Source organism: Molothrus ater, chromosome 14 (assembly GCF_012460135.2).
Source record: "Molothrus ater isolate BHLD 08-10-18 breed brown headed cowbird chromosome 14, BPBGC_Mater_1.1, whole genome shotgun sequence".
Classification (NCBI taxonomy): domain Eukaryota; kingdom Metazoa; phylum Chordata; class Aves; order Passeriformes; family Icteridae; genus Molothrus; species Molothrus ater.
The window spans coordinates 1315361-1337461 of NC_050491.2; the positions used below are offsets into that span (position 1 = coordinate 1315361).

The 22101-nt window shown below is 44.4% G+C and overlaps 1 protein-coding gene and 1 long non-coding RNA gene across 5 annotated transcripts; one reads left to right on the forward strand and one right to left on the reverse strand.

Annotated features, from left to right (window-relative positions):
• Positions 1–25: 25 nt before the first annotated feature.
• On the reverse strand, positions 26–14554 carry C14H8orf48 (chromosome 14 C8orf48 homolog). Of its 3 annotated transcripts, XM_036401870.2 has the most exons (7): positions 14492–14519; positions 13897–13974; positions 13322–13559; positions 12660–12803; positions 5104–5309; positions 2463–2615; positions 26–878 (listed from the first exon to the last, which is right to left on the reverse strand). In XM_036401870.2, the coding sequence occupies exons 3-7, from the start codon at positions 13548–13550 to the stop codon at positions 774–776; spliced, it is 837 nt and encodes a 278-aa protein (XP_036257763.1). In that variant the 5' UTR covers positions 13551–13559; positions 13897–13974; positions 14492–14519; the 3' UTR covers positions 26–773. The 3 variants fall into 3 exon arrangements, with proteins under 3 accessions (XP_036257763.1, XP_054372268.1, XP_036257762.1); XM_054516293.1 differs by lacking the exon at positions 13897–13974 and having other exon boundaries at positions 14492–14554; XM_036401869.2 differs by lacking the exon at positions 14492–14519 and having other exon boundaries at positions 13897–14154.
• On the forward strand, positions 14513–22005 carry LOC118698528 (uncharacterized). 2 transcript variants are annotated; one of them, XR_004981901.2, is made up of 3 exons: positions 14513–14622; positions 15129–15238; positions 19545–22005. It is a non-coding gene; the product is annotated as an uncharacterized LOC118698528 (long non-coding RNA). The 2 variants fall into 2 exon arrangements; XR_008508610.1 differs by lacking the exon at positions 14513–14622 and adding an exon at positions 14674–14712.
• Positions 22006–22101: the final 96 nt, after the last annotated feature.

Genomic DNA, 22101 nt, shown 5'->3' on the forward strand with positions numbered 1-22101 from the left:
ATGATTTCACTGTCTAACCCAAAGATTCCCAGCACAATTCCATTTTATTTGGATGTGTACTGAACCCCAGATCCAGTCTTTGAGTAACAGTGATTTCATCATCTTGAAAAATTTCAAATTCCAAAGTATTTTCTTGCAATTCTTCTCCCAGTTTTCATCTGTTGCTTGTTTTTCTCTATCTTATATAGATTCCATGATTAATTTATTATCATTTCTCATCTCATTGGCATCCCCAGTCCTGCTGATTGATTTCTGTTACAACCTCATTAATTCCCTTCTATAAATACTTCATTTCATTTTACTGCTTTTTATAGTTAACTTTGCTTTTTGTCTTCCACCTGGGGCTCTCACTTTCAATTTACCATCAGGCAGTGGGCAAAGCCTGAGCTGAGTTGCAGCAATTCCACCTCCCTGCCCTGGCAAACAGAATCATTTATTTTCCTTATGGATGGAAGCAGCTGGGAGCTGCTCTGCAATCCCACAGCAATCCCACAAAAACAATACTTCTGCCTTGCCAGATTAATCATGGAAACTGTTGGCTTCTGGAATTTGAGAAACCTATGGAGATGGATTACAATATACTGCAACATTTGCATTGAGGAAAGGTTGACTCACACCCCAGCCAGGCAGATCTGGTTCCACCTGCAGGAATATTAAAGCAGCACCCAATCCATCACTGCCAGAGCAGCTCAGATCCAAAATCATTGGAATTCTGGAGCTGAGTGCCCATAGGAAGCTCTCCCAGTTCTTCACCCACTGCAGTTGTGGTTCATTCAGTCTTTCCACTCCTGACCCTTCAGCCTTTGCCACAAATCCCTGGGATCCTCTGAGGGTTTGGGAAAGCTTCTGAGGGCTTCTCCTAGAAGTGTGAGCATGTCCTGAAACAGAAAGCAAACATGGGATTATTCAGGATTGTATCCCTGCCATTTCTCATGGCCTGGAGCACACACCCAGCCCCTCAAGCCCAGCCAGGTGGGCAGCACTCATCCCCACAGTTTGGTGGGTTTGAAAGGATTCTGTTTAAAAACTCTGGCCCAAAAAGCAGCATTCTTCCCTAAGGAGGGACAGGGAAAAGCAGCTGACCTTGCAGGGAAGCAGGAGGGAAAAGTGGGAAAAAGTGAAGCCTCACCTGAGGCTGAAGCTCTCAAATCTTAGGTAGGGAGTGAGGAAGGGCCAAAATTCTGGAGAGTGGAATTACATTAGGGAAGAAAGGAATGTGTGGTACAGCACAAACTCCAAGCCTGCTCATCAGCATGGGAGGGGACCTGGGAGCTGCAGGAAGGCTCTCCCATGGGAGGGGAGCTGCAGGAAGGCTCTGCCATGGGAAGGGAGCTGCAGGAAGGCTCTCCCATGGGAAGGGAGCTGCAGGAAGGCTCTGCCATGGGAAGGGAGCTGCAGGAAGGCTCTCCCATGGGAAGGGGAGCTGCAGGAAGGCTCCTCCCTTCAGGCTGCCCCCTTGCAAGGAGGGAGAGAAGAGCTCTTCCTTCAGGAGGATCTGTGGTGGTGCTCACAGGGGTCTGAGGATGAGGGAAGAGACGAGGATCTGACTCCATGTTTCAGAAGGCTGATTTATTATTTTATGATATATTTTATATTAAAACTATACTAAAAGAATAGAAGAAAGGATTTCATCACAAGGCTGGCTAAGAATAGAAAAGGAATGGAATGATAACAAAGGTTTGTGTCTGACTGAGACAGCCTGTGCCAGCTGGGCTGTGATTGGCCATTAATTAGAAACAACCCCATGAGCCCAATCCCAGATGCACCTCTTGCATCCCACAGCAGCAGATAACCATTGGGTACATTTTGTTCCTGAGGCCTCTCAGCTTCTCAGGAGGAAAAATCCTAAGGAAAAGATTTTTCAGAAAATATCATGGCTGCAAGGATCCTCCTGAAGAACAGCCACAGGAGGCCCAGGGAATTCTGCACATTTCACTGCTCTCCCAGCTGCTCCAGAGGCACTCCCTACCAACAAAGCTTCCATCTCTGGGACACTGGCACAGAGACAGGAATTCTAAGACGAAATCTCAGAGTATCCCAGAAAAAATCCCAGTATTCCAGAAAAACCTCAGCCTCCATCACACACTGCAGTGTCCTACTCCAAGATTCCCAAAGGATGAGCAAGGAAGCCCAGCAGGGGCAGTTATCTCCTATCTCATCATTTAATTTCCATTTCAGCTTGGACAGCCCAGCAGAAAACAAACTGGGGAGACACAATCAAAAGAGACCCAAACCCATTCCATGACAGCCTGGGAATGACCTTCAGCTTCCACAAATCAGCAGCTCAAATGCCTCGAGGAGAATGTTGGTCCCAAGCATTTTATTAATGAAAATGACCCAAATTCTATTTTGGTTTGCACTGATCTCACTGCCATAAATCAGGGAGAATCTGAATTACAGATTCTTTCATTACAGCACCTAGAAAGTGTAGCATGAATTTTTTTTCAACGATATTTGCTTACCCTGGAGTAAAACTGTTCTTCCAATTTCTCCTGGATTAAAGCACCTTCCAGCAGAGTCTTTTTTTGCCTGAGAAAGGCAACCTTGGCCAGCTCTGCTTCCTTCTGCTGGCAGTCAGGACAGGTTGAAACCTCATGGATTTCAGCTTCTGTCACCTGGAAGAGGAAACTTTGATGTCATGAGCAATGTCAAGCCTGGCAACTTGGAGAACAATCCAAAAAATACACTCAAGACAAAAATTGGCTTTTTAGGCAGTGGTAAAATAATTCAGAGTCACAATTCCATCATCTATCACTGTTCCTATGCTGGCTGTGTGCAAGGCCTTAAGCAGCAACCAGAGGGGCTGTGATTATAAATTGTATTTATACATTTTATAAATAAATTAAGAGGCAAATAAACTCTGGAGCCATTAGTTCAAAGATGCAGCTCTGAGCCAGAATCCAACCCAGACTCTGTGCTTGTGTGTGTAAGATAATCAGTGCTGCTCAGTGATTCCTGGGTCAGTTCATCCACCATGAAATCTTAAGCTTATTTATCAGCATTGCACAAATCCCAGGGTTTGTGCTTTTATGAAATATCAATGGTTTTATCTGATCTAATTGACTCAGATTCCATCTGGCTCCATAAACACATTCAATTGCTACAAAGACAGGGGAATCAACCCAAGAAGTCCCATCCCAGGCCTCTCTGTCCCCTCTTCCCTGACTCCTGTGGATAAAAATGTTGTTGTGTGGAGCTACAGACAGAACCAAGCAGAAAAGCAGATGAAGTCACTCTTCTCAGGGAATGTATTCCCACCATGGAAGACAAAGAAAGAGGGAATTTAAAATTCCACTAAATTTGTAAGGTGGGTTAACATTAACAGAAATTTAAAAAGCAGATGGCTGAAATGTCAAAATTGTTTTAAAAGACAGGAAGCCTGAAATAATTATCACACCAGAACTGACTTTAAAGTGTTATTTTTAGATGCAAGGCTGAGGGGAGGAGCCACATCCCATCCTGTGGTGGGAAAAAACCACTGGGCTGGTGACAAAAAAAAGAGATTTGAATAGGGTAAAGACGAGACAGAGGCTTCTTAACCAGGGACTGAGGTCAGCAAGATTTTATTGGAATTGCTTTTATCAATATTATTTAATATCTGAGAAAGCTGGGAGCACAGGGAGGTTTTGTCTTTGCAATTTTTCTAATCCTGGAGTCACAAAGACTTCATAACAAATAATATGCAGAATAATTTGATAAATAATTGGGGCAAGCACAATCAGAGAAAAAGGCTTTTCCCATCAGCTCATCCAGGGCTTCTTGTAAAATAAATGATGACCTCAGCCTTGCTCAAACACACAAATCAGGACTTTATCAGCAACAATAGTTTATGGTGATTATTTGCTACCATCTACAGTAGCAGATGTATTGTGATGGTGTTTGCAGGGGTCTGAGGATGAGGATCTGACTCCATGTTTCAGAAGGCTGACTTATTATTTTATGATATATTTTATATTAAAACTATACTAAAAGAATAGAAGAAAGGATTTCATCAGAAGGCTGGCTAAGAATAGAAAAGGAATGGAATGATAAGAAAGGCTTGTGTCTGACTGAGACAGTCCGAGCCAGCTGGGCTGTGATTGGCCATTAATGAGAAACAACCACACAAGACCAATCCCAGATGCACCTGTTGCATTCCACAGCAGCAGATAACCATTGGGTACATTTTGTTCCTGAGGCCTCTCAGCTTCTCGGCAGAAAAAATCCTAAGGAAAGGATTTTTCAGAAAATATCATGGCTACAGTCAGCAAGATTTTATTGGAATTGCTTTTATCAATATTATCTAATACCTAAGAAAGCTGGGAGCACAGGAAGGTTTTCTTTTTGCAATTCTTCTAATCCTGAAGTCACAAAGACTTCACAACAAATAATAGGTAGAATAATTTGATAAATAATTGGGGCAAGCACAATCAGAGAAAAAGGCTTTTCCCATCAGCTCATCCAGGGCTTCTTGTAAAATAAATGATGACCTCAGCCTTGCTCAAACACACAAATCAGGACTTTATCAGCAACAATAGTTTATGGTGATTATTTGCTACCATCTACAGTAGCAGATGTATTGTGATGGTGTTTGCAGGGGTCTGAGGATGAGGATCTGACTCCATGTTTCAGAAGGCTGATTTATTATTTTATGATATATTTTATATTAAAACTATACTAAAAGAATAGAAGAAAGGATTTCATCAGAAGGCTGGCTAAGAATAGAACAGGAATGGAATGATAACAAAGGTTTGTGAGTGACTGAGACAGTCTGAGCCAGCTGACTGTGATTGGCCATTAATGAGAAACAACCACATGAGCCCAATCCCAGATGCACCTGTTGCATCCCACAGCAGCAGATAACCATTGGTTACATTTTGTTCCTGAGGCCTCTCAGCTTCTCAGCAGAAAAAATCCTAAGGAAAGGATTTTTCATAAAATGTGTCAGTGACAATGTCTAAGAAATGAGAAGATTAAATCTTAGGTTGTCAACCCAAAACCTCTTGCAGAGGCCTGAGCCTGGCATCAGTAAGGCCTGCCTGCCTTGATCCTGTTATTATGGGGGTTTTTTTTGCAGTTGTTCTCCACAATTTAGGGGAAATCTCCCTTTGTCTCCCCCAGTACCTGTTTCACAGCCTCCCTGGTGTTTTCCAGCAGGATCCTGTTCATCAGCTGGGCAGGAACAGCACAGGACTCTGCTGTCTCAGTTTGCCTTGCTGGGCCTCCCCAGTGCAGCCTGCTGCCCTTCTGTGCCTGCTGCATGCTGCTGATCCTGCTGCTGCAGAAACGGCTGAGAGCACGCAGCTCCCCCTGGCACAGCCCAGCAGCTCCTGCAATCAACGGGGCACGACATCAATGCCTGGGGCAGGGACAGAGGAACGAACGGCTGCTCCTCATCTGCGGGACCTCGGCTGGGCAAGGAGCAGCCCTGCCTGCAGCAACACAGCACAGCAAACACAGAGGGATGGAGTGCAGGAACCTGAACGTTAAATGGCTCCAAAATCAGAGTTTGAACACAAATGGGATGGCAGTGCAGGAACCTGAACGTTAAATGGCTCCAAAATCAGAGTTTAAACATAATGGGATGGAGTGCAGGAACCTGAACGTTAAATGGCTCCAAAATCAGAGTTTAAACACAAATGGGATGGAGTGCAGGAACCTGAACGTTAAATGGCTCCAAAATCAGAGTTTAAACACAAATGGGATGGAGTGCAGGAACCTGCACAAGAAATGCCTCTAAAATCAGAGTTTAAACACAAATGGGATGGAGTGCAGGAACCTGAACGTTAAATGGCTCCAAAATCAGAGTTTAAACACAAATGGGATGGAGTGCAGGAACCTGAACATTAAATGGCTCCAAAATCAGAGTTTAAACATAATGGGATGGAGTGCAGGAACCTGAACGTTAAATGGCTCCAAAATCAGAGTTTAAACACAAATGGGATGGAGTGCAGGAACCTGAACGTTAAATGGCTCCAAAATCAGAGTTTAAACACAAATGGGATGGAGTGCAGGAACCTGCACAAGAAACAGCTCCAAAATCAGAGTTTAAACACAAATGGGATGGCAGTGCAGGAACCTGAACGTTAAACGGCTCCAAAATCAGAGTTTGAACACAGTGGGATGGGAGTGCAGGAACCTGAACGTTAAATGGCTCCAAAATCAGAGTTTAAACACAAATGGGATGGGAGTGCAGGAACCTGAACGTTAAATGGCTCTAAAATCAGAATTTAAACACAAATGGGATGGAGTGCAGGAAGCTGAACATTAAATGGCTCCAAAATCAGAATTTAAAAATAATGGGATGGAGTGCAGGAACCTGAACGTTAAATGGCTCCAAAATCAGAGTTTGAACATAATGGGATGGAGTGCAGGAACCTGCACAAGAAATGGCTCCAAAATCAGAGTTTAAACACAAATGGGATGGAGTGCAGGAACCTGAACATTAAATGGCTCCAAAATCAGAGTTTAAACATAATGGGATGGAGTGCAGGAACCTGCACAAGAAATGGCTTCAAAATCAGAATTTAAACATAATGGGATGGAGTGCAGGAACCTGAACGTTAAACGGCTCCAAAATCAGAGTTTGAACACAAATGGGATGGAGTGCAGGAACCTGAACGTTAAATGGCTCTAAAATCAGAATTTAAACACAAATGGGATGGAGTGCAGGAACCTGCACAAGAAACAGCTCCAAAATCAGAGTTTAAACATAATGGGATGGAGTGCAGGAACCTGAACGTTAAATGGCTCCAAAATCAGAGTTTAAACATAATGGGATGGAGTGCAGGAACCTGAACGTTAAATGGCTCCAAAATCAGAGTTTAAACACAAATGGGATGGAGCGCAGGAACCTGAACGTTAAATGGCTCCAAAATCAGAGTTTAAACACAAATGGGATGGAGTGCAGGAACCTGAACATTAAATGGCTCCAAAATCAGAGTTTGAACACAAATGGGATGGAGTGCAGGAACCTGCAAAATAAATGGCTCTAAAATCAGAGTTTAAACACAAATCTGGACAGGAGCTGTAAGAACTTGCACAGTAATTGGCTCTAAAATCAGAATTCTAAACACAAATGTGCATGGGAGCTATGTGAACTTGTACAATAAATGGCTCTAAAATAAGAATTTACACAAATGGGGATGGGAGCTGCAGGAACCTGAACAATAATTGGTTCTAAAACAGGCTCCAAAATCAGAATTTAAACACAAATCTGGATTCGGAGCTGTAGGAACTTGCATAATAAAAGGTCCTAAAACAGGCTCCAAAATCAGAATTTTAAACACAATGTGGATGGCAGCTGTAAGAACTTGCACAATAAATGGCTCTAAAATCAGAATTTAAACACAAATGGGGATGGGAGCTGTAAGAACTTGCACATTAAATGGCTCTAAAATCAGAGTTTAAACACAAATGGGATGGCAGCTGCAGGAACCTGCAAAATAAATGGCTCAAAAATCAGATTTTAAACTTAAATCTGGATGGGAGCTGTAGGAACTTGCACAATAATTGGCCCTAAACAGCTCCAAAATCAGAATTTAAACAAAAATGTGGATGGGAGCTGTAGGAACTTGCACAATAATTGGCTCTAAAAGAGGCTCCAAAGATGTGAGGAACTAAAAAGACAAATGCTTAATGGCACAGGATAAATAGATTAGCAAAGCAAGCAGTTAAATACTATGACATGAAATAAACTGGCTGTCAATAATACAGATTTAGCACCTCACCACCTGCAACTGCAACTTGCTAACCCAAATTAATTAATATATCAAGAGAGATCTCATCAATAACTCTAAGGAGCAATTTGTAAGAAGAATTAGAGGCAGTGTCCACTGAAGCCACTTTGGAAACACCTCCAATAAATCCCACAACTACAGAAAGGCAATTTTTTTTGGAGGAAATGCAATTAGCAAACACTTCTTATCTGAAGCTTCAACAATCATCTCCTAAATTCTTGATAAGATCTTATTTCAAAACCATCATTCCCTCTTTCATCTTCCCTTATCCTTCCCAGTGGCACGTAAAAATAAATAAAGCAGAGATTAGACTTCAGCTGGGCGGGTTAGGATGGATTTACAGCTTCATTCAGGGCTTTGGGGGAGATTTTCCAGAGGCTTAGGGCACAATCAGTGCAGTATTTCATGGACAGCACCTCGGGCTGGGCCTCTCCAGGTTTCCATGGGCAGATTTCCCCCAAAGTCAGGCAGGCGGTGACTCCAAAGTGCGGCCAGTTGAACCCCGAGGATTCACCCCCAAATTCCTGCTGGGAGCTTGGGTTTATCATTTGAACAAGCCCTCCACATTCTGTATTTTCAGGATTAAATTCAATTTCCACACAGGCACTTGGCATTCCAGTCCCATGACAGAAATCCTCAAAACACTGAACCACTGGAATAGAAAACTTCCCCCAGACTCCATGGGATTTATTTAGTCCTGAGTGCACAGGACACAGTTGTGGAATTCTGCAAAGAAACTGAGCATTCCTCAGAAACCCAGTGTTTCTAAAGGATGAGGGAATCCATAATTAAAACTAAAAGCAGGAATTTTGTGGCTTCACTGACAGCATGGAAAATATGTTTATGTTCAGAATTGAGCATAAACAGAGCAATTTACTCCTCCTAAAGAAGATGATGTATCAAAATGATTAAAAGGAAAGACAATTTATAGACACATAAATAAGAATTAGCAACACCTTCAAATGAAATTTAATTTTAAAAAATTCTGAGGGAGCATCATAAATATCTGAGTGGAAACCTCCACTTCAGTCATCAGGTGATTTTCCTTACAAGAATTGTGTAAAAAAGTGGAAATCACGTGCCACTACTGGGTTTAATCACACTAATAAAATATTCCTGGCAGGTTCATTTATGTTGAATATAGAATGAATAAAAAGATTAAAAAGTTACAATTGTGAGGGGGGAAAAAACCCAGAACAAAAGCATTTGAGTACTCAAAGGAAGAAGTAAAACACATCAGGTCCACTGAGCATTTAGTGACAGTTTAATACCAGCCTGAATAACTCACTTAAGGTTCTTCTGACATCCACAAGTGCAATTTTATTAAGAATTGGTTTCTAATAATGCATAAATCCTGTGCTGCCACACACCCACCCATCTGCACCTCCAGACTTCAGAAGAAACACTGGCAAAGGGAACAGTAATTTTTAAACCTCACTGCACGACTCAGTGCTGGAGTTATTCCTTCATATTAAGTCATGCTTAACAGGAAGTTCAGAAAGAATATAAATTAGGGATCAAGGACTAGAATTTTTCTGAAAGAAACCCAAAAAACGATGAGGAAAGTTTGAACTGAAGTATTTGCACATTCAGACTGCCCCTCCCAGGTGTGGGAGATTCACCTGCCCAGGGGATCTCAGCCCCTGCTTTGGGGTTGGGTTTATTCCATGTCTCTCACACATTCCCTGTTTTCCACGTGTGATCCAGACCTGCTGCAATGCTCCTGCTCCAGCTGGGGTGGCAGATCCAAGGGCAGGGCACAGAATCCCTGCCAGTGCCAATGACTGCTCCACAAGGACATTTTCCTGATGTTTGTTACTCCAAACCCAGTGATCCCTCTCTTCACTGCAGAAGAGTGACAGAGCAGGTGACAAGAGCAGCCCAAGTGACAGCAGCACAGCATCAACCCCAGCCCCACCTCAGCCAGCAGCAAGGTCACAAAATGTGCAATGTTTAGGCAGCAAAGCCCCAGGAAGCTGCTGTGATTCCAGCAGCCCAGGAGAGACCAGCTAATCCTCATGTCTGCACCCCAAACCCTGCTGAGGGGGTGCAACTCAGTGACCTGTGTGAGTTTTGGAGGTTTTTTCAGTGACCTATGTAGGTTTTAACTCCAGCCTTAAGTGTGACATTTGAAATCCACCAGGAGGGAGTAAAAGAAGAAAATATTTATGAGTTTTCTTTTCCTTTGATGTCTAACTTTGACTTAATAGGAAAATTGGCAGGCATTTTGTTGTTATTATTCCCTACCAATACTCTATTTAAAAGAAGGTAAAAAGAGATAACTGTGAAAGGCAATAACCACTTACTGCTCTTCAGTAAGGTTTTACTTCTGCAGCTCCAGATTGCATCTTCATAATGACCTAGATTGATTTTCCAGTTCAGATGAACATGCTGACAGCCTGACCAGCAAAGAACACGAGAAAGACCCCAGCAGGTAACACAGGGCAGAGGAACAGGCTGAAATGTCAGGCTGTTCATCACAAATAGGAACTGAAAGTGAGTAAAACTCCTCCAGCACAGTGAATCATCCCAGAGTCACACAGCAACCTGGGCTGCAAGGACCTTAAAGCCCATCCAGTGCCACACTGGGACACATCCCCCTGTCCCAGCTGCTCCCAGCCCCAGTGTCCAACCTGGCCTTGGGCACTGCCAGGGATCCAGGGGCAGCCCCAGCTGCTCTGGGCACCTGTGCCAGGGCCTGCCCACCCTGCCAGGGAACAATTACAGCAACAGTGCAGAAAAACAAACAGGCAAAGCATTTGATGGAGACACTTGACAAAAGTGAGAGGCAGCTTGTGAGCACAGCACCAGCCAGGGGGCTCAGGAGCCCCACCTGAATTCTCAGATACAGCCAAGCTGAAGAATTGCCTTTTCCTGAGTACTTTTTAAAGATGACTAACATGGAGCAATCTCTGTGGAACTGAGGATTTACACTCATGTTGTGATGCATTTGCCTAACAACAGCTCATGCCTCCACACTGGGGTGCAAGGACAAAGAACTCTGATGAAAATTTCTCACTTCTCCTGAGGCCAGTGTGTTTTCCTTCTTTCAGCCCACAAAGAAAACCATGAAAAATAAAAATGACATTCCAGAGTGTTCCTACAGGCAAACCAGAACCTTTTGCTCCCCCCATCACATTTAACCCTATTAGCAGTAAGGTGAGAAGGAAAGTCTTGAGGCAATAAAACAAACCCCAATTCAGAGAACCCTGTGTGCTCAGTGATTCACTGAGCTGAGTGTTCTGAGGGGACTCAGTGTGCAGCAATCCACTTCCAGGTGAGCTCATCTACTGCACTAAAAAACATCTCCAAGCTGCTAAAACAATACAAGAGTTGGAGATTACCAAGTGCTGAAGGATGAAGTTCAAGAGAAGCATTTACAGATATCAGAAGATTATCTGCTGTGTTTATTTTATGGTAATATTCTGCAATTAAAAAAAAATGCAATGCCTGGCTAATTATGATTGATTTGGGGATAGCATGGCTGGGCACTGTGTTTGCATCAAAGAAAAGCATAAACCATATTTTGTGCTTTTCATATGGAACACTGGAAGCACCAATGTACCCGAGGCTGCCACAGGGACAAGTGACAGGAGCAGCAAGGACAAGCCAGCTCTGCATCCTTCACCTCAAGGTCATGGCACAGGATTTGCTGCTCCAGCCCTAGTGAGCACTCTGACCCTCCCTGCCATCAGCAGCCACCAGCCAAAGGCACAGCATTCCCTGGTGCAGAACTGCAGGGATCTGCAAGGGCTTCCATGAATAAAATCCTCTGAGCACAACTTTCAAGGGAAAACATCCTCAACCTTCAGCTGTGGCTCACCCTTCCTTCAGTGCCTCTGAACCCAGCAGGTCCCATTCTGTGTCTCCAGGAATCAGTCACAGGACTGTGATGTATTTTGGGAAGATTCTCCTGGAGGAAGAGGCCAGGAAGAGCTGCTCACACTCCCCTGACTGCAGAGCAGAGGAGTGCAGGAGATGAGTCAGGAGCCCCCAGCACTGCCACTGTGGGGAAGGAGCTCTGCCACTCAGACCAGCCTGGCAGTGACCTGAGCTGCTGCTTCTTTAGGACAGGGGGTGTTCTGAGGATGCTGTGCACAAATCCCACACCGTGAAGGGCCCAGGCAGGAGGATCACTGTCCCACAGTGACCTACAGAACTCCGAGTGTGCTCACCTCCCATCAACGTGTAGATTGAGGAAGGTTCCCCGTCTGCTCCCATTATTTTTTGCTCAGTTACAGCTTTCTTGCTCTTTTTTCTTAATTAAAAATAGCATCTCTGACCCACTTTTTGACAGACTTTAGCAGGGCTTGCATCCCACCATCTGCTCTCACAGTTCCTTGCATAACTGGTACATGGAAATGGATCCTTCCTTCCTCCTTTCCCTTCTCCTCCTCCTCCTCCCTGCACTCCATCATTATTTGGGTAAAGCTGCTCCATTGTTCCTGCCAAAATTGGTGCCCTACTGCCTCCCTCAGCTTGGGAAAGGAACTAAAAAAGGGCAAACAAATAATTCAATTATCAATACTGTTGATTAACAAGGGGGAAAACCCGTTTCACACAATAAATTCTGAGGTCATGTTCATTTTGGAGGGGAAAATGCCCAAATTTCCTAGTACCTCTACAGCTGGACAGAAAAAACCTGAATTAAACAAATGCCAAAAATGGGGACATTTTTGAATGTACTTTTCCAGGTTTTGTGGTAATGCATCACCAGGATAATGTCACTACATGGGGGCAGCATCAAAGCCATGTGTGATATGGGACACAAACTACTCTCCAAGAAAGCATAAAAGAGAAACTTTGCACTTAATTACTTGACTAATTAAGCCAGGCTAATTAGCTGGCTTAATTTAATAGCCTGTGTATAAAATTTAAGTCAAGTTTACATCTCCTTCCAAAAGAAACAATTACAGGCTCTGCTGAAGTTACCCAACTCACCAGCAGGAGTTCTGAGGACAGATTTGTCTGGCCTAATCCCAGTGTCTTTATTTTTCAGATCAATCCATTTTCCCATGGCATCAATCCATTTCCCTATGGCAGCTCTTTCCACAGCTGCAGGATCCACTGCTTCAAACTCCTCCTCTGCAAAGAAAAAAGGCAACTTTGAACACACATTGTGAGGAAAGCAAAGTGGGAGGCAAATAATCCTCCACTTGAATGTGCCAGTTCTCCCTGCTAGGGAGGAGAAACCCTGAGCCACAGCAAAACACAGATGAGGCCACAGATTTCAGCTTCTGCTTTATCCATCCTCTGCTGCAGCTTTAAGGTCCTACCCAGCCCTCTTCAGTATTTCAAATCATGGAACTATCCCATGGAAAAACTGTTTTATGGCCCAGCTACTTTTCATACATGGTAAAAAGTAGCTTGGAGAATTGTTTTTTAAGGTGCCAACAGAATTTCAGCATCACAAGATTACTAAGGAAGGATTTCCATGGCCAAGTCCTTCCCATGGAGCTGTCTGAAGCATGGATCTGGTGGGCACCTTGCACAGCAAGGACACTGTATGCAATTTTCACATGTTTATTTTTCCTGATTCGAGTCCCCCCTGCACTGACTGAAGCTGTGGAAGGCAGGCCTCAAGCAGGGAGAGCTCTGCATACCTGCAGCACTTTGCCCTGCCAGTGATGCTGAGCTTTCCAAAGCCTCTGACACAGCTGCCCCCTCCAAATCCTCTGTGGAACACCAGGATCCAGGTGCTTCACTCTCCTCCTCCTCGCTGAAGGACTCAAAGGTGTCTCCTGAATAGTCCAAGGCAGAGCTGCTGTGACTCTGGCTCAACCCCAGCCCCTTCCCCTGGCTCCTGGAGCTCTCTGCTGGGGCAGCTGCCATGGGACAGCACTGCAAACAAAAACAAAAACAAAATCAGGTTCACAGGATTGCTCACAGCAACATGGGAGGAACACTGGGATGCTACAGGCACATCCCACCAGATTTAACCACCACAACAGGTGGGTAAAATCACAACTCAGTCGTGATCAAGCCAAAGCAGGGATTCGAGCAGCACACGTTCAGATCCACAGGGTAAATGTACAGAACCAACTACCACTGAACATGAGCTGTGAAATCTGAGCACTGTTCTTTTCAAATCTGTAGTGGATTACAGTAATGCTTGGATAAAATTCTTCATTAAAAAAAATTCTAATTTCCCCCTTTCTAGTGTCTAAAAGGAAATTACAGGAAAGAAAAGGTAGGACTATTTGCAGGTAGGTAAGCCTGTTTAACAGCAGATAGTGTCAAAACAAGGGGGAATGAGCTGAAATGGAAAGAGAGTATGGTTAGATGAGATAGTGGGAAAAAACCTCCCACCATCCCAGGCTGCTCCCAGCCCCAGTGTCCAGCCTGGCCTTGGGCACTGCCAGGGATCCAGGGGCAGCCCCAGCTGCTCTGGGCACCTCTGCCAGGGCCTGCCCACCCTCAAAGGGAACAATTCCTGATTCCCAATATCCCATCCATCCCTGCCCTCCGCAGTGGGAGCCATTCCCTGGGTCCTGTCCCTCCACGCCTTGTCCCCAGTCCCTCTCTGGAGCCCCTTCAGGCCCTGGAAGGGCTCTGAGCTCTCCCTGGAGCCTTCTCTGCAGCACTCCCAGCTCTCCCAGCCCGGCTCCAGCCCTGGAGCGGCTCCGTGCCCGGCAGCTCCCCCGGCCAGGGCCGTGCCCGCCCCTCACGGGCTCCGGGAGCTGCTCTGCCCTTCCCTCGCTGCTCTCAGCCCTCAGGGACGGGCTCTAAGAGCGACTTTTCCCCCCTCTGGCCCTCAGAACCTCGCTCCTTACCCCGGCCCGGCTCCCCCGGGAGGGAAGGGGCGGCCCCGGGCGCTGAGGGCGGAGCGGGGCGGGGAGCGGAGCCCGGGCCGGCCGCGGCTGAGGCGGAAAATCCGGCCCTGAAATCCTGCCGGGTTTGTGGGGTCGGTGTTGAATGGTGCCGGGTTTGTGGGGTCGGGGTTGGATGGTGCCGGGTTTGTGGGGTCGGTGTTGAATGGTGCCGGGTTTGTGGGGTCGGGGTTGTGCTGCACGTCCCGTCCCGGCTGAGCCCCACAGCGAGTCTGGGTCTGGAGAGAGCTCTGAGGAGCTGGAGCGAGTCCGGCGGTTCGCGAAGGGTGAGGGAGCGGGGCTGGGGAGCTGAGCTGGGTGTGTTTGATCCCCCCCGGGTGTGTTTGATCCCCCCCGGGTGTGTTTGATCCCCCTGGGTGTGTTTGATCCCCCCCTGGGTGTGTTTGATCCCCCCCGAGTGTGTTTGATCCCCCCCGGGTGTGTTTGATCCCCACAGGATCCCACATTGCACAAACACCGAGAAAGGGCTGCCCGGAGCTGTGACAGAAAAGCCCGCACGGTCAGCTCCAGCTCTGCCACAAGAACACAAAAGCCAAGAGAAACACTAGGGGATTTTTTAAATTACTTTTTTTACCTTTAGGACAGTGTATTACACCCAAGACGATGAAGGCAGATGGCCTTGGATGTGACACTTCGTGGAAATAAGATGCAAAAAGTATTCCAGGGCATGAAATCTTTCTGTATTTTCAGGTACAATTGCCATAGGTTATATCATGATAAAAGCAACTCTTCTCTATTCTGGGATCTTGCTTTAAAATTGCTATTTCAGGTTAGCTAATACCACTTCCTGTTTTGGTTTGTTTTGGGGTGGTTTTTTTTGGTTTTTGGTTGATGGTTTGGTTTTGATTTTTTTGTGTGTTTTTTTTTTTTTTTTAATTGGGATTTTTTGGGGTTTTTTTTTTTTTTTGTTCTTCTTGTTGTTTGGTTTTTGTTTGTTGGTTTTTGTTTTTTTTCATTGAAGTCTTTTTTGGCAAGAAAACCTGATTCTCCAGTCCTGGGGTGCAGTGTTATCTGTTACTGGGGTCTCGTCCTCATGCTGAGTTTGGACTGCCTGGCCAACGGACAAGAGATTTTTGTCTTCTCTCGCATTTGAAGTGCAGCAGAAGTGATCTCGTGTCTCTTGGAACAGAGAACTCTGTGCTGATCTCTACATTTCCTATAAAGAAAGATTGGGCAGCATGAGATGGATGCAGGAGAGTAATAAATGCATTGATGCAGTGGTGAAATAAACAGCTCTGCCTGCCCATTGTTCAAGTTGTAGCATTCACTTGTTTGCTGAGTGAGCTGCTTGGGGCTGGCCCTTTTCTTGTAGTTTGCTGCAAGAAATTAAAATAATTTATGTGGGATAAACATTTCTTGTACCCTTTGTGCCCATCCAGAGCAGTGATCAGAGGGGTGTGTGAGTGGAAGGGCAGTGCAGGAGCCAGCTCAATGCCAGCAGCTCGTGGAGGCAGGAATCTGGAATTCTGGGATTATGGAATTCTGGAATTCTGTACAGTTTGGACCAGCCAGACCTGCCCTGTGTCCTAAACCTGTCCAGCCCAGAGGTTCACCTTGCACTGGCTGCTCTGAGGTGTTTTCCTTCTCAGGAAGATAATGTGGCAGCCAGGCTGAGAGAGGTCAGGATCTGGAAGGATCTAGAAAATAAAGGGAGAGATTTCATGCTCTGGGTTAAAAACCACAGGGAAACAGGGCTGGGAGAAACATTTCCTTTTCTTTAAAAATCTAATCAACATGCACAGAGAATAACACAGGATAACTGAGAATAACCCAGATCCCCACAGCTCCCACTAAATGCTTTGATTATTTATCATTGCCCATTTTTTATGGAAACAGTTGACATTAGATTATTAGTGACCTGGGTGGTATTTGATTTTTTTCCCCCTGGAGGTTAAAGACTTTGTAGTTTCCTGTTCTAAGTCCTTTTTAAAATTCATTTTAGAGCATGAAAAATATATTGTTCCGTCAAGTTTATTTCTCTGACATTTATTCAGTGCAGAGTGTGATCCTAATATTAAAGGTTTTTGATTTGAAGCCCAGGATACAGACAAGGCTTTTCAGTGGTCTTCCCTAAAACAGGACATTTCAACACTGCCTGGGAAGTTATGATGTTGGAACAGCATAATTATTTGAAGGAGTATTTGTTTTTCAGGGATTTGTGGGTGATATTAGATGGCTCAGCCCAGTTGTGTCACAAGGTATTAAGGTTTCTGCCTGCTGAAGTCATGGAGCTGGGCCTATATAGAGCCATAAATAATATTGTGGGGGAGCCAGTGACAGACTTTGACTCCAGCTCAACTCTTTATTACTTGTTATATTAAATTTAAACACAATTGTTGAATTCCTTGCTCTGGGCAAATGCTTTTTGATGTCTCCTTCTATTAAAGTTGTACTATCCCTTTTAGCCTGTGAAACTCACTCTTGCCAGGTGTGTTTCTCCAATAATTAATGATGCCAGCAGAATGAACTGGGCTGTCAGCACGAGGTTGGGTATCCAGTTGGGAATGATGGGCTGAGGCCAGTGGAATTAAGCACATTTGGATTGTGGGGAAACTTCCTGGGGCTCAATAATGAGATGCTCATGGGCATTACTCTGTAGGAAAGGGCAGTTTCAAGCTGGAACATTTTTTTTTTAATTCTGGAAATATGAAGGACAAATGCAAGAACTCTTAGGAAATTTGCAAGCATTTGTTGACAATTTAAGATACAGTCAAGGTTCTCCTCTTTATCAGCACAGAAAGTACTGCCAAGGAGCCCCCAGACACCATAAATCATCCAGGAGAGTGCAGAGGCTGAGAAGATGACAAAGGGAAGGCTCTGGGGCAGGCAGCACGCTGGGAAGTCATTGTTTAGGGGCTGCTGTATTTCAAGTGGCCGTTTCAGCTGCCATTAACTCCCATCCCTAATTAGCAAATGGATTGATCTTTGCTGGAGACTGGCAGGTGTCCCTGGCAGATCAGAGCCCTGCATACCAATGAGATGGTGAACGTGGCAACTGAGTTCCAGACAGGGGAAAAAAAGAAAATCCATATTGTAGGCAGCTGTTGTTAATTATGCTTTGGGGTTGGTGTTGGAAACGACACTCCAGTCAGCAAGGCCATCCCTGCCCTCCTGGTTTTCCTTGTGCTTTTAGCTGGAGAAATATCCTTCCTCCCCCTGTCCTAAGGAGGTGGGAAACAGCAAATTTTATCTTCCTCCTTTGTGCCTGCAAACTGCAGATTTCCTCCTGAGTCCTCCCTTCTTACAGAATTTCAATAACCCAGTGGGAAAACATCTGAAAATGCAATAAAGTTCCATGAGGCAGCGTTATCAAATCTCCATTCACAGGGATGGATATCCATGTGTATGGAAACATCCAGTGGACACTGAATTTCTAATTCCCATCTTCCCCAACAGCCTCAAACCTTTTGTGTGTGAATAACTCAGTGCTGCTTCACACCAGCAGCCTGGAAAAGCCCAGGTCCAGGGACACCCAGAGGGGTTGGTTTCTAGCTCAGTTTGGTTGTTTGTCTGCAGGTTTGCATCAGTTCTTTTTCCAGAATTATTGTACAGAGTTATTGGAGGTGATTTAAATAGCTGGATGTTGGAGAGCAGTGGTTTTTCCTTGCTTTTCCAAGGAATGTTACAGCCTGAACATGACATGAATTCATGGGAAAGAGGAGAATCAGAAACCTGTCTAGTGAAGGCTTGAGATTCCTTCATTTTCTTCTCTCCTTTTATTATTTTTGCCTCATGATTTCCCTGTGGCCCATCCTGCTGAATTCCCAGTGCATTGCAGTGGGAAGAGCTTCCAAGGGGATCAGCAAAGGCATCCCCTGCTCCTGGCAGATCAATACTGCACTTATTAATCAGGGTGCTTTGGTAATAGGTTGACTCTTTTGGGACTCTGTCAGGATACCTTCAAACCAATGAGTTACTTTGCCAGTTCAGCAAATGCTTTAATTTAGAAATTAGCAGCTTTTCATACTGACTCTGTGTTTAGCCTAAAACCACAGAATTTATTCATTCCAATTTCTTGAAGCACTGAAGTGCCCTACACCTGCTGTGGGTCCTATCAGCAAGGGATTTTCTGTTTTCCTTTCCAGTCCTTTGCTGGTGGAATATTATTTCTACTGGAGAACCTGGACTGATTTTGTAGTTCAGAGGACTTTTAGAATCTCTCCTGAGCTTTAGCTCATTTCTGAGCAGCCTCATGGTCCTGGAGGCAGGAACATCAATGTTGCTCTGAGCATTTCCCCTGTGGGAAGGAGGGGACTTGTTTTGAGTGATTATATTTTTTGGGAAAGAACTCTCTTAATTTTCTGAGGTTGTTTGATAACTCAGAAAAGAAACATTCATCTGAAGTTTGGCAACTGGTTTGTGCCACTTTTGTGTGTAGACATTTGAGACCTTCAGTGTCCTACTCTGAGCCCCTTAATCTTAAATAGTGATTTTATTTGTGGACCAGGCAAATTCCTTGCTGCTTTCTGGAACATTCCTCAGGTCTCTGTGCTGAGTAATGCTGCAGCTACTGAGTAAACCTGTCCTTCCCTCTGGTTATAAACAAAACAACTGTAAAACTGGTAACTCTCAACTCCCATTAATAGAATGACCCTCAGGTGTCAGTTCTGGTCCCAAATTATTTCAGGCTTTTAAGAGTTCCTGTTAGACTTGGGAGCATGCAGATGCCTAAAATGGCCTTAAAACCCAATTAAGGGTACAAATGGGAAGACAATTTGTATTGACTCATATAATTTTGAAGAACATTTAAAACACTGATTACTGTCCAAAGACAGGGAAAATAAGGGTGAGTGCTGGGAAATCAAAGGCATAAAGAGAAAATGGCTCCTATAAGGTGGGAGTGGCAGCCTGGATTCTCATTGGGGCACTTCTTGCTGTGACAGATGTTATTCATTATTAACCTTTGTTAATTGTCTAATTGCTTGTATCATTGGGAGTGAATCACCTTTCTCATCCTCAATATGGGACCCTCACAAGTCCTGTGCTTTTCCCCCAGGTTTCCTGAGCTCACTGGTGGATATTTGTGAAATGCCTGTGCTCCATGTGAGGGGCTGAAGCACCAGAGCAGGAGAAGGTTGATGGGAGGAAGCTGGCAGGGAGCTTGGCAGGCAGGTCAGACACTGCCATGCCCAGGAGATTCCCAGGTGTGGGGATGAAGGGGATTTCAGGGTGCACAGCCTCCCAAATGTTACAGATACATATTAAAATATTGGCTTTTTGCAAGTATTAAAATGGATTTTACATGTGTGGTGTTAAAGTAACTTTGTTATAAAGTTTTTATTTCTGTTGATCATTAAGCTTAGTGAAATAGCTGATATAAGTTTGCCTGTGTTAAAATGCTGCTTGGATGGGATCACATCCAATAAACACAGCATGAGGACCCTGCTAAGATATTCCAGTTATCAGCACTCAGTGTCTGAAGGTTTGTGGACCAAGGCCCAGAAACAGGAGATGATAAGAATGGACTAAAACCACAAGCAAGGAATCTGCATGCTCTAAAAGGTGGAACTGAGGAGGAGCCATGCTAAACAATTCTTGGAACATGTAAACTACTTTGGGGAAAGAGTTTAGCATGCATAATTGTTGATGAATATGTAACAGGCTGATGCAATAGAAATGGGATATAAAGGTGTTCCCAAACTAGCAGGTGTGCTCTTGGCTGATCCCATAATTACCTCTGCTCTGTGGTCCTTGTCTCCCATGGTCTTTTATTAAACTTTTGACATTTTCCCAGGACAGTGAACGTGTTTTTCACACAACCCTGTCAGAGCCAGCCCAGGTCTCCTTGTGGGAACCACAGAGATCCCTCCTGTGTGTCTGAGATGCTGGAGCCCAGCTGTGCTCCTGCTCCTTCCATCTGATCTCTCACTGATCTCTGTTGGTGGAGGGAGGGAACCAAGGCCAGGATTTGTGTCTGAGACCTTCAGCTGAAGGCTCCTGCTCTGCTCAGGGCTGTGCAGGGGGAGCAGAGGCTGATTCCCTCTGACTCCACCCTGAGCCAGATTTCCTGAGCTCTGCCTTCCTCTCTGAGAGCTGCCAGCCCACATCCACAAGTGCCACTGAGCCTTCCTGAGCTGTTTATTGAATTTCTAGAAGCATCAGAAAAGCACTAAAGCGACAGGCTCAGCTCAGCCCTGGTGTGTGCTCTGGAGTAAATCACCTGTGCCATGCCAGGAGATCAAGGCTCCAGCAGAAAAGGAACTTGATGATCTGATTCTAATTAGTTTCTTGATTTAATGGCAGTAATTTTACTTTCATGATGGTTGCCATTGCCCCAGCTAGCAGGGATAATAGACTTGGTTTCCTCAAAGGCTCATTTCTGATGCAGCCTCTGTTGAATCTTAAGCAATAACAACCAGAAGCCCACAGTTACCTCAAAATTATGGCATTTCAGTGGTTAAAAATGTCATGTTCTCTCACCTGAGGAGTTGACTGGGAATTGCCAATATAAGAAAATGAACAGTCATAAAATTAAAATATAGCTTGAGTTGACTCCAATTCCTTCTGAGATGATCTTTTTGTTTCCTTGCTGATTTAAACAGCTGCAAGTTAAAGTCCTCTTGAAACCAGAAATGGGCAAATAAAATTTTTAAGGAAATTAAACAGCATGGGATGGGATGTGTTTCCACCAGTAGAAAACCAGAATGACTCCACAGTAGATAATGAAAAACAAGGGAAACAAATGGACTGATCTTAATGACCTAATGGGTGAAATTTCATTAAAGTAACATTCAGTTTTGGTTCAGTTAACCAAACTGTAATTTTTGTCAAAAATTACACCTGAGCTGCAGAGCTATCAAAACTTGTAGCTTTAATTATTTTATTTTCCTTTTTAACTCGTAAAAATTTCACTCTCCACAGCTGGATTAGAATTGGATGAGGGATCCTCACTTTTCCCCCTCTGTGATTTGTACAATCCACTGATGGATTCAGCTGGGGAAAGCTGTCTGAAGGTTTTGCCTGGTTTGAGCTCCTTGCCAAGCTTTACTCCCTTCATGAAGGGTAATTCTACATCCCCTGCCTTTGTCCTGCATTAAATGGAATTTCCCATTATTATCTCTTGCACCTATTTACCTTTCTAAATTCTTCAAACTGAGGAGTGCTTACAGCTCTGAGGCCTTGAGCTCTCCAATTCCTCATCCACAGAACACCTGCTGACTCCTGTGATAACTCAAAAGCCTCTGCTGGATTGTTCCTGAATTTTGAAAAGCAAAATACAGTCACAGTCCTCTCCTAGTTATGAATAATAATAATCCAGACTCTGATCCACTGCACACTTATTTATGTGTAAAGGTGTAGCCATATGTGTAGTGCCTTGGGAACAGTTTATTAAAGAAAAGCCAAATTGATTCTATGTTGCATTTTCTGTGATGTTCATTAAATATTTGAAGTAAAATACTTGTAAAGAATGTATGAAGATGCATTTTGAATGAAAATACATAAATGCAGAAAACACACACTGGAATGTGCTGATTGTTTTCATTAAAACTTGAAGTGTGAAGATGTATTTCTGTTCTGCCAGGGATTTGTGCTCAAATGTTCTGGAAGATTCA

Coding starts and splice junctions, on each gene's coding strand:
- C14H8orf48 (XM_054516293.1), bottom strand. CDS start 13,550: ATGGCAGCTGCCCCAGCAGAGAGCTCCAGGAGCCAGGGGAAGGGGCTG. Junction 12,804..13,321: donor GGCAGGGCAAAGTGCTGCAG/GTATGCAGAGCT, acceptor TTTTCTTTGCAG/AGGAGGAGTTTGAAGCAGTG. Junction 879..2,462: donor AAGAACAGTTTTACTCCAGG/GTAAGCAAATAT, acceptor TTTCTGTTTCAG/GACATGCTCACACTTCTAGG.